Source organism: Triturus cristatus, chromosome 1_2, assembly GCF_964204655.1.
Source record: "Triturus cristatus chromosome 1_2, aTriCri1.1, whole genome shotgun sequence".
In the NCBI taxonomy this organism is placed as follows: Eukaryota; Metazoa; Chordata; class Amphibia; order Caudata; family Salamandridae; genus Triturus; species Triturus cristatus.
In genome coordinates, this window is record NC_140580.1 from 662,280,282 (window position 1) to 662,297,407 (window position 17,126).

At 41.7% G+C, this 17,126-nt stretch overlaps 1 protein-coding gene across 4 annotated transcripts in view; it reads left to right on the forward strand.

The window, feature by feature from the left end:
- Positions 1-2,659: 2,659 nt before the first annotated feature.
- The window catches only part of LOC146867814 (uncharacterized), an 85,225-nt gene continuing 70,758 nt past the window's right edge, over positions 2,660-17,126 (forward strand). For 2 of the 4 annotated variants that reach the window (XM_085608294.1, XM_085608285.1), the window contains exons 1-3: positions 2,660-2,974; positions 3,269-3,318; positions 13,038-13,087. In XM_085608294.1, coding sequence (XP_085464420.1) covers positions 2,886-2,974; positions 3,269-3,318; positions 13,038-13,087 — 189 coding nt within the window. In that variant the 5' untranslated portion in view covers positions 2,660-2,885. Of the gene's footprint in view, positions 2,975-3,268; positions 3,319-8,300; positions 8,479-13,037; positions 13,088-17,126 lie in introns of all 4 variants that reach the window. The other 2 variants (XM_085608276.1, XR_014962272.1) reach the window with 2 other exon arrangements.

The following is a 17,126-nucleotide window of genomic DNA, read 5'->3' on the forward strand; positions in this document are numbered from 1 at the left end:
CCGGGAGGCTGGAAGGGTGGGGGACGGTTTTGTTACTGGGGCCGGTTTCGCAGCAGTGTTGCAATATCGGTCCCCAGTAACAAAAGCAGTCAGCACTCGTTTCCAGCCTCCCAGGGCCTGGCAGTGCTTCCACAGGGGCTGGTCTGAGAAAACTGCCAGGGCTGCTTTGAGTTCCCAGTCCGGCCCTGCCTGCTTGAGCAGAACTTCCTGTACCTCCTGAGGGGTTGCCTATTTCTATCACCATGTCCGGTTCTGAAGTCCCCTAAAAGGGAGAAATCTACAACCCCTGGTTGAAACCCAGCCTGAAGACAGCCACCTGTCGACACCCACTCCAATCCGCTCCATGATGTAGGTTTTGCCTTTGCAAGAAATGTAACCTATCAACCTACCATCGAGGCTGAGAATCGTGCTAAAGTTTGAAAGAAATGTGTCATGTTAATCATTAACTTAGAATTTCCAAATATGTGACCTTAGCTAATGCATGGAAAAGGCTGCAAGGGGGCTACTTCCGTTAGTGACGTCATTAAGGGTGAGTGGAGCTGTCCTAACCAGCAGCAGGAGTAGGGCTACATTTTCTCCAGCTCATACGAACACATGCTAGCAGTAGGTGCCAAGCTATTAGTAGAAGAACCCATGCAAAGGCTGATAACATGACACAGCAAAATGGAATGCAGTACAGAGCACTCATGGCTATTTAACAGTGTACAGAGCACTCACAGTGTTCTTTAAAAAAGTGTCTTCCTACACTCTACAGAGCAATAATTGGTCTATTTAATGTCTTGGGAGCTCATGCACTGTACAGAACACTCATGGTGCTATTCTATAATGTGACTCTGTGTACTCATACACTATGCAAAGCACTCAAGGGACAGTTTAACACTGTTTATATGTTCACTGTACAAAGCACTCGCAATACTGTTTAGCACTCTGTTCTCAAACTTGGTTGAGAACACTCATGGTACTGCTCAACAGTCAGTGGTGGCTCCTCCATTGGAGCGGAGGAGCCTCGCCCCACTAACAATCCCCTCAAAACTACATGAAAAACAAAATTCTAATTTATTTTGTCATCCCCGTCCCGAGCCAAGCTCCAGTAATGAGGCGGGGTCGCTGCCGAGTGACAGCAGCAGGGAGGAGGGTGGGCTGTCTATGCGCTTATGTTTAAAGCGTGCATGTCTTTTTGGCCGGCCGTCTTGATATGACCAGTCACACATGCGCACTTTAAACATCGCCAACCCAGCTGTCTTAAGACAGCTGGATAAGAGTCAGTGCATGCCTCCAGGGCGCTTTGGTTCACCGAGTGAGACCGCTCCCTCCAATCAGGGTGCTGCTCTCACATCATGAGAGCCGCGCCCTGATTGGTCAAGGGAGTTCCAGGTTCCAGTTCCTGTGGAGGTCTGGAGCAGAGGACGTTTTGTTTGCCCAGTAGGTTTTCATTTATTTATTTATTTATGTTTGTGCACGCGTCCACCCCCCACTCCCTGTAGATGCCAGCCGCTACTGTCATCAATGTGTAGTTTGAAAACGTACACTATACCGATCACTCATGGCATTGTTTAACAATGTACTCATACTTAGTGCAGTAGCACATTCTTCCTGATGCTCACAGAACAGGCACCACATGTGCAGTGCAAGGTTCCCCTAGTGGGTAGGCATAAATAGACACTGTAAATGTGATATTGCTTTGTTATACTACTCAGGCTTGAAAGTATCTTTTCAACATATTCCCAAGATACTCTTCTCACTTTACCTTAACAAAAACACTTTCGCCATAGTCTTCTACATAGCAAACAAGCAAAATATTTAAGTATATATAATACTATGCTGCATGTGCGTTCATGTGTACATATTTTAACTATACCCAGGACTTTAAGTGGGCCGGGTCCTGACGGTGCTCAAAAGCAGCACTACTAAAAAGCAGGTGCTGAAACAGGTCCGTATCAGACTCTCCATTTGTGCCCTCACCCTCAGGGTGAAAAAAAATCTCAACTCTGCAGCAGTACCATACTTTACTGCCTTTGATGTAACTTCAAAGAAACTCGTCATAGTTCTTTCACAGTCTCATTATTTCAGAACTGACACATTTTCAATGTTATATACAACAAAGCTGCTTATTTGTTCTATCCATATAACAACCATTGATTAAGCTAATAGTCCTGGCATGTTGTAGGTGAAATGTTACATTATGTATCTGGTTGCAATGACAGGACCAGCAAAATACCAGTTGGGCGGCGCACTATGCTCAGCACAGATTTTTAGCTTATGTGTTTTTAAGCCACACCCTTAATTACATCAGCCACACCCCTTTGGGAGACCCCCCAGTTTTTTCCATCCCACTTAAAGCCCTGAGTAAACCTATTCTTACTTTTCACTGACCTTCCTACTTTCTCTCTGCAACATTCATCTGTCAGGTTCTGGGAGGGGAACTAAGAGGTGTCAGTACTGGTGGCTGAGATTATACCATACCACAATTGCCTTACATATAACATGAAAAACAGCTAATGACACAAGCTATGCTTCTATTATAACAAATAATATAATCTACAGTTGGTTCTGTTGGGTAAAAGCAATTGCTTAGAATCAATAATTAATAAGATGCGGGAGAAAAAGGAAATAATTATTTGCTGATATACTGTTCGACATATCACTTCTTTAGATATCCACCAAAACACACTGCACCCGGAAGGACGGCCCCAACTGGCTTGAGGAGGCATTGCCATTGTCCACAAATCCAACCTCCAACTGAGCGCCCACACCGACAAGCCCACAAACCTGATGGACCACCTACACTTCAAAATACAGACCAACCCGACCACCACCCTCCAGGGCACCCTCATCTACAGACCCCCCCCCGGACCCTGTGCACCTTTCTGTCAAGGCTAGCAACTATGGTTCTAATGGCACGGGAGCAGAACGACGCTAGTTTCCTTTGCCCCTCTCGGAACCTCCCTGCTAGCATCTCAATACACCATTGCAGGTAAGTACCAAGGGGGAAAGGGGAATGGGACAGAGAAGAGACAGCTCCCAACACTCTGCTTGTTCTGCTAATCTTATTTTCTTCTTCGTAGTGTTCTTGTAGTGCTAAAATACATATGTAATGTAACTTTACTTTTCCATTTATCTAATTATAACTTACTTTCCTTAACATTTAGTATTGCTTGTCTTACCAGGATAAGATTGGGAGCCTACTTCTCTTCTTACTTCTCTTTTTGTTTTCTTCTTTATTTATAAAGAGAAGTGCAGTTCAGTAATCTTCTTTCTTCTTTTTCAGGGACAACAGCGCCTATCCTGCTTCAGCTTCCTTCACAAGAAATGATACAGGTAAGTCTAAGTTTTATTTATTTAATTCAGTAATGATGTGCCTCTAATTTCTATTAGTGTACTTACAGTGAGTTGAACTGAACTGGCTGTATTAAATGGTGTTCTGGGAATTCATGTCTCTGCCTTTCTTTCTTGTAACACAGTTTTAGTAAAGGCTTTTTAGCTTCCTAGTATAAATTTGCAGTAATGTGTTTTTTTATTTATTTATTTGTTTTCTGTAAAGCTCTTCCTGTGCTTGGAAAACATCTGGAGCTCTAATTATTACACACCAATATCTCTGACTCTGGTAGGGACTTATTTGTTTAAGGATGTCCTTTTTATGTTAGTTTTAATTAGCTCTACATGTCCTTGAAAAGAGCCTTGATTTATGGTGTGCTAATTGTCACAGTGGAATAACTCTGAATCTGGCTGAAAAGCTTTTGGTTTAAAGAATATTCCCTTTTTATTTAGCTGAGAGGAAACTCAGTGTTTTAAAATAAAATTAAAGAGAAGCATGGGTTAAAGATATTTTGCCTCAGCTGACTGAACACAGCTGAAATTGGATGCTTGTATTTCTCACTGGTAAACACTGTGTGTTGAAAGGTCACGCCTTGGTTCTGACAGAAATTGTCTAATGAAAGCCTTTGAAAATTCATGGAAGGTTTTGAGGGGAACTGAGGAAGCAGTTTTAAATACTTTTATTTAACCTCTATCCTCCCGGTGATATTTAGAATCTAGGCTATTAGCTTTTCACAAGCATTTCCTTTTTTACATGACAAGAACTAAACAGTTCACTGACCTTGACTCTGGAAATGTTACCAACTGTCGAATCTAACCCCGGTGTGCACGTTGCTCTTCCTTGAGGTACTTTGGTGAAGTGCACAGTGGAATCTTGGAGAATGCTTCACCAGAGTGTGATTAACCTAAATGACTAGACTACTACACAGCGATATGCTGCAGCAGTGTTGGAATGTTGGCGGCCATGTTGGAATTTCTACGATGCCAACTTGCTCTCCAACTCCAGGGAACAAATGCTTTTTGATGGTTTTGTGAGGGGGAAATGGTGGCCAGAGTTAAATAAGGAGGAAGCCTACCGTGAGTCCTGACAGCACTCCCTCCCAACGGGGTTTCCTCCAATCGTGGTTTGGCAGGGAATTTAGCATGGAAGGCTCTGATTAATCGAGGGGCATGGACATTAGTACTTTTTTCCCATGAACGCTCATCAGGCCCATAACCCTTCCAATCAATGAGGTAGAAAAGTTCGTTTTGAATCTTTTTTGATTTTAAGATTCATTTCACCTCGTACTCCACCTTGCCATCAAGAATCAGAGGATCAGGAGAGGGAGTACTCCGCAAACCTGGTTGGACTGGTTTAAGGAGAGAGATGTGAAAGGCTGGATGAATCCTAGTTGTGTCAAGCAGTGATAGTCGGTAAGTCACTGGGTTAATGACCTTCTCAACTGGATAGGGGCTCATGAAACGGGGTTGGAATTTACGGGAGCCTTTGAGTCTGAGATTTTTTGTACAAAGTCCCCTACCTGAAGATGAGGTTCTTTTTTTTGCTTCCGATCAGCAAAGTGTTTGTAACGATCTTTAGCAATCAACACATTTTGAGTTGTAGATTGGTGGATCCTCATTTGCACTTTTGTCGTTATTGGTAGGGAGGGTGTGTTTGCACTTTTGGGGTGGGATGACTGGGGGTAGTTTAAACGAATGGAGGATTTTATCGTGGAATGTGAATGGGTTGCATGTAAGGAGAAGAAGGGAGTTGATTATGCAATATTTGAAAGACTCTCCAGCATACATTTTCATATTACAAGAGACTCATCTGACTGGTGAGGAAAGTAAATTGCTGTTTTCATCTCAACGTTGGCTGGCCCATGCAGTATATACTCCACAGACAGCTGTAACTAAAGGAGTGGTAGTTTTAATTAAACAAGGTCTGAATATTTCAGTGGTAGGTAAAGCGACAAATGTTGGTGGGAGATGGGTGATTGTTAATTTAAAGGTCTGTCGACAAGTGTATGTTTTAGTGGGTTATTATGGCCCGAACCAGGATGATGTAGGCCCTCTAGATGTCTTGGCAAGGGAATTGTTGAATTTTCCTGGCCAGATTATAATGGCTGGTGATTTTAACACAGTGTTAGATCATAAACTAGATAGATCACAAAGCAGTAGAGCAGTAGTGAATCTTAAAATGGCGAACAGAATTAGACTGTTGATGTCTCAGTTGGGGTTGTGGGATATTTGGAGAAGGAGGTTTGGTCATTTCTTAGGATTTACGTTCTACAATAAAAAATACAATCATAAATCTCAAATTGATTATTTTTTGGTAGATTATAGGCTGGTTGATTCAGTCTCGTTAGTTGAGCATATCGGTGTACATCTCTCAGATCATTCTGCTATTTTGCTTAGGTTGACACTGTGTGATGGCTCCTCGGCCTCAGTCTGGAGGCTGGATCGAACGATACTCTCTGAATTGGAGATAATGGAGAATCTGAAACAGGAGTCAAGAGAATTTTTTAGAGTAATCAGGGCTCGGCTAAGATTGAGATTGTCTGGGACACATACAAGGCGTTCCTACGTGGAAGGTTGGGAGCTTTGGCAGCTAGAAAAAGAAGAGTATATTATAAGACCGTCTCAGACATTGAGGAGAAGATTCGTAAGCAAGAGGCAGGTTTAGTTAATCTAGTTAACTTGGAGGTCAGGGATAAATTGGTACATGATTTAATGAGTTTAAAAGCAGATTTGGCAGGAATTCTTAGAACCAGAGTTAAAGAGAAGTGGGATGCTAGCCAGCTTGCTCATTTTGAGTATGGTGAGGGCTGCAGCAAGCTTTTAGCTTGGAAGATAAAGAGTGAGCAAGTGCGTAATGTGATTAAAGAAGTGAAATGTGATGTGCCGGGATTAATAGCTAGTGATAATAAAGATATAGCTGCAGTTTTTTACGACTATTTTGAGAAGGTTTATCAGGAAGATTTGGTGGTGGATGATCAGCAAGTTTTACGATGGGTGGAACTCTTAGTCCCTTTATCAGATGAGTTTAAGGGTGTTCTCAACCAAAAGATTACGGAGGGAGAGGTTGAGGGGGTTATGAGACAGGGAAAGCGAGGAAAGGCTCCTGGCCTGGATGGTCTTCCGGCCGAAATTTATAAAGCCCTGTCTCCAGTTTTAATTCCCACTTTGACACAGCTGTTTAATGGGATTTTTACTGGTGACACTTCTCTCCCCCCTTCATGGAATGAGGCAAATATAACACTTATTCTTAAACCTGGTAAATCTCCTAGGAATGTTGAATCTTACAGACCCATTTCCCTTTTAAATTCCGATTATACGTTTTTTGCTAAAATCATGGCGGTAAGATTGAATATGGTGATTTCACATTTAGTCCATGAGGACCAAAAAGGTTTTATTACAGGGAGACAGCTTAAGGAGTTGACCTTTTCTCTTATTGGTTCTATAGATTTAGCCTCTTCGTATGATCTTCCCTTGGCGGTTATCGCATTAGATGCTGCCAAGGCTTTTGACCGAGTCAATTGGGCATATCTGCACTCTTTAGTTAAACATTTAAATTTGGGTGCAAATTTTTGTAAAATTCTGTCAGCTATTTACTGGGACCCTACAGCAAGAGTGATTGTGAATGGATCTTTGACACAGCCAGTAAGGATTCGGTGAGGCACTAGGCAGGGGTGTCAGTCGTCTCCGCTTTTGTTTGATTTATATATAGAGCCTCTTGCCTGTATTATAAGACTTTCTGGGAGGATTGGGCCCTTTGCGGTGGGAGCTTGGTCGAAGAAGATCGGGCTCTACGCAGATGATATAATAATTTTTACTTCTAAACTGCAACAAACCATGACTTACTTGTTGGATATTACGAAAAAATTGGGGGCCATGTCAGGCTATGACTTTAATAAGGAAAACTGAAGTAATGGCCTGGAATATGAATACTGAGGGAATAGAATGTAAAAAAGATATGAGGTACCTTGGACTAAGAATTACTCATAACCTGCTGGATCTTACTAAGGTCAACTTCTTCAGACTTAAAAAGGAAATCAGTGCCAATCTAAGGGGTTGGTCGCATCTACCGTTGACATTGTTTGGCCGTGTAAACTTGGTTAAAATGGTGATTCTGCCAAGGTTAACATTTTTGTTTGAAACAGTGCCCTTGTCCTTTAAGAAGGAGTGGTTCTTAAAACTTCAAAGCGAGATTGCTACTTTTCTTTGGGCATATAAAGGGTCGCGTCTTTCGTGGAAGAAGCTAAGGAGACGGTTGTTGAAGGGCGGTCTGGCGGTCCCAGATTTTCAACTATATTCATGGTCATTTTTGTTAAAAAATATCAGGATGCTCCTGAATACCCCGACAAACTCAGCAATTGGTAGAATGTGTGAAATCATGGTCAAGAAGCAGGATTATAATCAGAATGGATTTATGTATAAATTTGCTGATCCAAAATTTTAAAAAAAGGTTATGTTGAAGGTTGTAAGAGACATTGCCGAGACTTGGTATAGAATCAGGCGGGTGGTTAAGATTCCATATTATAGTCAGAAAGCCTCAATCTGGGATGCCCCAGGATCTCCACCGTGGTCTAAGGACTTGCTGGCTCGTCCTTTAAGGGAGAAGGGTCTCCAGAGATGGAGCAGTTATTCCCAGATGGATCATTAATCACTTGGGCTCAGTGTGAAGAGGAGTGGGGTTCTAGTTTCTCTAAATTCAAGTATTTACAGATCCAGAGCTGGTCGGTGGGAATGTCTGATCAAATTGGTTCCTATAATGAATTGGAGGACAAGCTGTTTTCCACCCGTGCTTTCAAGAAAGAAATAGCGCTGTGGTATTGGTCGTTGCTTGAAATGGAGGATGGCCGGTTCACGCTTCCAGAGACCCTGTGGGGAGACTGCTTGCCGGTGTTTGCTACAGAAGATCAATGGCAAGTAACAATGTCTATGCTTTATAAAATCGTGAAACCTGCATTTTTAAGGAGGAATCATTTTTTTACGGTACACAGGGCGTACTGGACCCCTCGAAGACTCTCCAAGTTCAGTTCAGGTGGTGTGGTGGTGTGTCCCAAGTGTAAAAGCCCGAGTGAAAACGATTTACATATGCTCCTGCGATGTCCGAAGATCCAGGCTTTCTGGGAGGCTGTGGTTTCCTTTTTGGAAAGTACCCTGGGGGCCCAGATTCAGGTAAGCCAAGAGCTGGTCATATCAGGAAGAGCGGATCTGCAAGGTAAGGGTACAGACAATAATTCCAAGCGTATTTTCTATGCTGTGCTTTTGACCCGTAGAGAGATGTGCAAATTATGGGTCTCCCCGGTGCCTCCAACAGAGCATGACTGGTTGTGTTCTATGAGATACTTTGCAAGAATGGACATTTCGGATCAGACAAAGAAAATAAATCAATTTCGGATTCCTTTTTTGGCGCGTTTGGGGGAAGTGTAGTTTGTAGGGTGTAGGGTGTTTTGTTCTGTCGGGCAATGTCTTGAACAGCAGGAACTTCTACATTGTCAAAATTAACATGGGAATTAGGATGTCTGCCTGAATTTACAAAGAAAGGGGAATGACCAGTGGACACATTTAAAGCGATATTATGAGCATACTCTGCAGTCCACAGATGGTCAGGCCAATCACCCTCTTCATCTAACAAGTAAAGTCGAAGATGTTGTTCTAGTTCCTGATTAATGCACTCAGTCTGACCATCAGTCTCCGGATGGAAACTGGTGGAGTAGCGATGGTCAATGTTAAGACCTTTGATGTAGTCTTTCCAAAATCGCGACAGAAACTGAGAACCTCTATCTGAGATTAGGATTTTAGGAATACCATGGAGACGAATAGCATGTTGATTGAAAAGTATGGACAGTTGTTTGGCAATGGGTGTGCCCTTGAAGGATACAAAATGTGCCATCTTACTAAAGGTGTCAACACAAACAAGGATGGTGTCGTACCCATTAGAGGAGGGCAAATCAACAATTAAATCTAGGGAGACAGTGTGCCAGGGATAGGGAGGGGTTGGCATGGGTTGTAAGAAACCTTTAGGGGCCTGCCTGTCCGGTTTTCCCTGTGCACAAAGTCCACATCCCAAAACATATTGACGAACATCTCGACACATGTGTGGCCACCAGAAACGCCGTTTGAGTAAGTCTTCAGTCTTTAGTATACCCTTATGGCCAGCCAGAGGGTTGTCATGACATTCTTGCATCGCCTTCAGTTGAAGTTCCTTTGTAGGTAGAAACAGGGTGGTTCCTTGATAGGGTAGACCATTCTGAATAGAACGATGCAGATCTTCAGTAGGCCAGTTCTCCATGTCTAGATCAGTCATAACTTCCCGAATACGAGTCTCAAAAGGCTCCACAGAGATCACACCAGCAATCTTATCTTCAGGAATGATTTGTAGATCCTCAATGACAGGAGCTTGATTTTCTGTGTCTAGCCTGGAGAGAACATCAGCTTTTCCATTCTTAGAACATGGGCGAAAGGTAATTACAAAATCAAAGTCTGCAAAATAGAGCGACCAACGAAGCTGACGCGGAGTAAGGGTACGAGCAGATCGTAGAAATTTCAAATTGCGATGATCAGTAAACACCGTGACCGTGTGTTTAGCTCCCATCAGATAATGCCTCCAAACTTTGAAGGCATCTTTAATGGCCAGAAGTTCTTTCTCTGTAATTGTATAATTACATTCCGCAGGGTTGAGTTTGCGAGAACGATAAGCCACTGGATGTAACTGTCCTGTGTCCTTGTGCCGTTGTGAAAGTATTCCTCCGATGTCCAGATCTGAAGCGTTTGTCTCCAGGTAAAAAGGTTCGGTGGGATCCTCATGAAGCAACACTGGTGCAGTGGTGAAGCTTTGTTTCATCAAGTTAAAGGCCTCTTTCGCTTCATCGGACCATTTGAATGGAACACCTTTTTTGAGAAGACGAGTAAGAGGAAGGATCTTTTGGGAAAATCCATGAATGAATCGCCTATAAAAGTTAGAGAATCTGATAAAACTTTGAACCTCGTTGATAGAGGTAGGAGATTTCCAGTCCGTAATCGCCTTCACTTTCTGTTCGTCCATTTTTACACCTGCGGGTGACAATACGAATCCTAAAAATTCCACTGTATCAGTGTTGAACAAGCATTTCTCTAACTTAACATATAGGGAATTCTCTCGTAAACGTTGTGGAACAGCTCGTAGTTGATCTTGATGTTCTTCTATAGAGTTGGAATAAATCAGAATGTCATCAATGTACACAATGGCACATTGGTCGATAAAGTCACTCAAAACATCGTTAATAAAGTACTGGAAGGCCGCTGGCGTTACAAAGACCATACGGCATTACTAGGTACTCGTAAAGGCCGTATTTGGTCCTAAACGCCGTCTTCCATACGGCGCCTTCCCGGAGTCTAATCAGGTGATAAGCTCCTCGTAGATCTAAACGAGTGTAAATTTTTGCTTCTTTGACCTCATCAATCAAGACCGAAATGATGGGCAATGGGTAGCGATTTTTAATTGTTATCCTGTTGATTGCCTGAAAGTCAATGCACGTTCTGAGATCCCCCCCTTTTTTCGGCACGAAAAAAAGGGGGGAAGAGCCTGGAGATTGAGATGGTCTAATAAACCCATTCTCCAAATTCTTGGCTAAATATTCTTTCAAATGGACGTTTTCTTTTTCCGTTAAGGCATAGATCCGACTGCACAGCAAGTTTGCCCCAGGTTCAAGATCAATTTTGCAGTCGTAGGGCCTGTGAGGAGGTAGAGTTTCAGCCATAACTTCATCAAAAATGTCAGCAAAGTCTTGATATTCTTCTGGGATCATAGTGGTTTGGATCACACATACCGAACTACCATTTTCACACAGCTGAGCAGCTGCACTGGGTTCAGAAAATTCAGTAGAGTTATGAAAACAATTCCTGGTGCAGTAGGCAGAATTTAATTGAATAGTACGAGCTCCCCAATCAATCAATGGGTTGTGTTCAGTTAGCCACGGTAAACCTAAAATCAATTGAAATTGGGGAGCATCAATTACATTAAATTGTAGGGTTTCTCGATGTCCTTGGGCAGTAGTCATTTGCAAAACTTCTGTGTCACTGGTTATGGGTACAGAGGTTAAATCAGTACCATCTACGGCTCTGACCTTCTCACTTTTCCCTTTTCTGATATCTTGCAATCCAATTCGATTAGCAAATTTGTGGTCGCAAAAATTACCAGTTGCTCCAGAGTCAACCATGACCATAATATCTGTGAGAACTACCTCCCTGAATTTTAACTTTACAGACATAACCAAGTGGGGTGAGGAGACTTGTAGGGTGTTCGCCAGTTGGTGATTTATTGGAGTTGTTTCTTTGTTAGCATCCACCAATTCAACTCCGTTGACTGGTGGTGCTGCTAGTTTTCCTTCTCCTTGGCTGGAATTTTGGGTCGCTTCAAGCATGTTTGGACGAAATGTCCACTGCCTCCACAATACATGCACAACTTATTTAGACTTCTCTTTTCTTTTTCCTCTTTTGAGAGTGGTCCTCGGATAACACCAATTTGCATAGGTTCAACACCCGAAGTTCCTTCTGTCATCCGCGTGGATTTCTATTTGGCTTCGATCAAAACGGGGAATACTGGGTCTAAAATGTCTTCTTCGTTCTCCCTTCCGCTCATTTTGCCGATAATCAATCTCCAAGGTTAGATCCACCAGTGCGGAAATATCAGTAGGACGATTTTGAATCTGTAACAACGCATCCTTCAGTTCGTCTCTCAACCCTCTGTACAATACTGCCGCTCTTTTATTCTCGGGCCAGTCTGTTTCTACCACCAGTGTATTGAATTGGGCTAGGTAGGCCACTAGTTCTCGGTTGCCCTGTTTCAATTCTAACAATTCATTGTCTGAGGCCTGAGATGCAGTACTTCTGTCAAAAATCATCTAGATTATACAAGATAGGATCATCTTTAGTTACAAATGGGATGGGTCATGAGGTGGCGGCACCAATAAGGTAAGATAAAATGAAGGCTACACGGGACTGTGCATCGGGGAAAATCATTGGTCGGCACATGAAATGTAGGAAGCATTGCGTTAAAAAAATGTGCGCCTTCTGCTGGTCTCCATTGAATCGCTCAGGAGGGGCGAGAGGGGTTACAGGGGGTAATGAATGAATGACTTTTGTTGGGGCAAAGGATAAGGTACTGGTGTTAGGCCTTTGAGTTTCAAAGGAGGTGGCTCCTTGACTAGACCCCAAAACGGATTCTCCTGATTTTAAACTAATTAGTTCCTGTCTCAGAATTTTATTTTCCTCTCGGACTGCCGTTAAGTCTCTTTGTGTCTTTTAACTCAAATCCTTCCGTCATTCTGCTCAGGTGCTAGTACCAACGTGGGCACTTCACTCTGTCAAGGCTAGCAACTATGGTTCTAATGGCACGGGAGCAGAACGACGCTAGTTTTCAATGCCCCTCTCGGGAACCTCCCTGCTAGTATCTCAATAAACCAGTGCAGGGGGGAAAGGGGAATGGGACAGAGAAGATACAGCTCCCAACACTCTTCTTGTTCTGCCAATCTTCTTTTCTTCTTCTTAGTGTTCTTGTAGTGCTAAAACACATATGTAATGTAACTTTACTTTTCCATTTATCTAATTATAACTTACTTTCCTTAACATTTAGTATTGCTTGTCTTACCCGGATAAGATTGGGAGCCTACTTCTCTTCTTACTTCTTACTTTTTGTTTTCTTCTTTATTTATAAAGAGAAGTGCAGTTCAGTAATCTTCTTTCTTCTTTTTCAGGGACAACAGCGCCTATCCTGCTTCAGCTTCCTCTCCAAGAAATGATACAGGTAAGTCTAAGTTTTATTTATTTAATTCAGTAATGGTGTGCCTCTAATTTCTATTAGTGTACTTACAGTGAGTTGAACTGAACTGGCTGTATTAAATGGTGTTCTGGGAATTCATGTCTCTGCCTTTCTTTCTTGTAATACAGTTTTAGTAAAGGCTTTTTAGCTTCCTAGTATAAATTTGCAGTACTGTGTTTTTTTATTTATTTATTTATTTATTTTCTGTAAAGCTCTTCCTGTGCTTGGAAAGCATCTAGAGCTCTAATTGTTACACACCAACATCTCTAACTCTGGTAGGGACTTATTTGTTTAAGGGATGCCGTTTTTATGTTAGTTTTAATTAGCTCTACATGTCCTTGAAAAGAGCCTTGATTTATGGTGTGCTAATCATCACACTCGAATAACTCTGACTCTGGCTGAAAAGCTTTTGGTTTAAAGAATATTCCCTTTTTATTTAGCTGAGAGGAAACTCAGTGTGTTAAACGAGAATAAAAGAGAAGCCCGGGTTAAAGATATTTTGCCTTAGCTGACTGAACACAGCTGAAAATCCTCCTGGTGATATTTAGAATCTAGGCTATTAGCTTTTCACAAGCATTTCTTTTTTACATGACAAGAACTAAACAGTTCACTGACCTTGACTCTGGAAATGTTACCAACCGTCGAATCTAACCCCGGAGTGCACGCAAACTACCCTGACTGACTTCCACGACGCCCATGTAATTTCGTTGCTCTTCCTTGAGGTACTTTGGTGAAGTGCACAGTGGAATCTTGGAGAATGCTTCACCAGAGTGTGATTAACATAAATGAATAGACTACTACACAGCGATATGCTGCAGCAGTGTTGGAATGTTGGCGGCCATGTTGGAATTTCTACAATGCCAACTTGCTCTCCAACTCCAGGGATCAAATGCTTTTTGATGGTTTTGTGAGGGGGAAATGGTGGCCAGAGTTAAATAAGGAAGAAACCTACCGTGAGTCCTGACACTTTCACTGATTCCATCACCGACATCATCACCCTGCAAGCCATCACCTCCACTGACTTCACTTTGATGGGTGACCTCAAATTCCACCTGGACAACCTCCAAGACCCCAACTCCTCTTTCCTCTTGAACAACCTCCTCAACATCGGCCTCAAACAGATTGTACCTGAACCCATGCACTCAGCAAGACACATCCTCGACCCCATCTTCACAGCAGGAAAATCCATCACCTACAGCCATACCTCCAAACTCCCATGGACAGACCATCGTTGCCTCCACTTCACCTTCAAAACAAACATCACCCGCAAACCTCCACACCAGCTCCCGTGCAGAAACTAGAACAAGATCTCTGACGACCAGCTCACCGCCACCCTCAGCAGCTCCTCTCCAGCCACCATGGACGGCACCCAAACACCGCAGCCCGAACCCTGCACAAATGGATCACCGACGGCGCCAACACCATCGTCCCCCTCAAGAAAACCACCAGCACACATGCCAAGAGAGCTAGTTGGTTCTCCACCAAACTGCGAGAATCCAGACGAACCTGCAAACGCCTCGAAAAGATGTGGAGAAACTAAAAAAAAAACAGTAGCCCTTGACAACTTCAAAGCAGCCACCACCGCCCACCACCAGCTCATCAGAAACACAAGGAAGAAAGCACTCCAGGACAGAATCTCCACCCACGCACACCACAGCAAGGAACTTTTCACCTTCATCAAAGAGTTCGCCCAACCCAACAGTGAGACTACAGACATCCCCCGCTCTCAGGACCTCTGTAACAAACTCAGCTCCTCTTTCCAACACAAAACCAAGACCATCTCTGACAACTTCGACAACGAAAAAAAACATGCAGAACCTACACCTCTCACTACTGCCACTACGCAGCCAACACTTGACCACTGGACCGCTCTCACCACCGAAGACACCCTGAGGACAATGAAGTCAATCTACTCCGAGGCCCCCACGGACCCCTGCCCCCATCACATTTCCCACAGAGCCACTGACTATCACCCCTGAGCTTTGCCTAGCCATCAACCGCTCCCTCAAGACCACATCCTTCCCCGACGACTGTAAACATGCCGAGATCATCCCTCTCCTGAAGAAACCCTCGGCGGACCCCACCGACCTCAAAAACAGTAATTTATTTTTAATTGATGAATTAATAATTAGTTGTTCATTAATTTTAAATAATTGATTGGTAATTAATTATGGTATTTGTGTAATTTATTTTAGGTGTGTGTTTTGGGGTTTATAGGGGTAAAGGGTGTTAAGTAGTTTAGTTATTTGTATTATTAATTTTTTGTTAATTGATATTAATTAAATTAATTCAAATTGTATTATGATAATTGTGTAATTAATTTTAGGTGTGTGTTGTGGTGTTTATAAGAGTAAAGGGTGGGAAGTATTTGTGTTTACTTAATTAATATATAGTTGTTAACTAATGTTAGTTATTTGATATTTATTTTGGCTAATTGCTTATTTTTCTGTGTTGTTTTTACTTTTAAAGGGGTAAAGGGTGGGTATTAAATACATTTAAATTACTTTATAATTAGCTGTTAATACAAGGCAGAGGTCAAAGAAGCACTATATGCACTTTTTGATACAGAGAGAATGGAAAGGGAAATTCCCAAACCTACTATTGTTAGATATATGGAGAACGATTTGTGTAAACAACCATTTCCACTTTACCTCATTCTCCCCATGTCTAATTGGGAAAGGTCCTTGTTATTTCGATTAAGGGCAGGTTCTGTGAAATTTTTATTGGGTTTTCCACTGGGTTACCATCACTCAACAGAATATAATCCATGCCCGTGTGATGGTATTAGCACACAGAATGACTTGCACTTCTTATTCTTCTGTAAATTTTATTTAAAATATATCAATTGGTTTTTAACACCCTATTTTAGGAAACAAAGACCCCTTTCATTGGGGGAGTCTCGTCTAATGTTACTCTCCCTGGACACGGATGAACTAATTTTTCGCACTAGCACTTTCCTGAGACTTATAACACGTATACGTAAAATGATGGAAAATCCATGAATGATAGCTGTGTCGCTTTTTTAATAACTTGAAATTGTATTCTGAAATATTGTGATAATGTCTTGTTTTTATGTGTGTACTTTTATGGATTTTATGAAATTCGAATAAAGGTCTTTTGATTGATTGATTGAGCTGTTAATAGTAATAGTTTTTAATTTAAAAATAAGTTTTAATTGTGTCTTATTATTTTATAGTTTAATTTAGGTGTGTGTTGTGGATATTATAGTGTTAAAGTGTGTGTAGTCAATTGATGTTGATTAGTTTTATTAATAATATTTTTATTTGATTATTTTAATTATGGAACTAAATATAATTTATAATGTTGAAGTGTTTTGTTTTTGGTGTGGTGTTATAGGGAACGAAATAAAAGTAATGCATTTATGTACTAATCTTTTTTTGTTTGTAAATATTTTCTGGTTACAATTTTTTTATCATTTGTATTTTATATAATATTTGAAGGTTTTTGTTATATGTAATCAATATTATAATTTGTTTTATATATTTAATATATTTGACTTTTCTTTTTTTAAATATTGTTTATTTATATTTATGATTTAAAAATATATATATATACCTTTGTTTATAACTGTTTGAGTGTGAATAGTAATTTTTCTCTCTCCGCCATCCAACACTTCCCCTAATGTTTCACTCACTGGAGTGGGAATAGTAGTTTTAACCTCTCCACTATCCAGCACTTTCCCTTTTGTTGCACTCACTGGAGTGCGAATAGTAATTTGTACCCATCCGCTATCCAACACTTTCCCTACTGTTACAATCACTGGGGTGGGAATAGTAATTTTTACCCCTCTGCTATCAAGCACTTGTCCTACTGTTGCACTCACTGGAGTTGGAATAGTAATTTTTACCCCTCTGCTATCCAACACTTTCCCTACTGTTGCAATCACTGGAGTGGGAATAGTAATTTTTACCCCTCTGCTATCAAGCACTTTTCCTACTGTTGCAATCACTGGAGTGGGAATAGTAATTTTTACCCCTATGCGATCACGCACTTTTCCTACTAT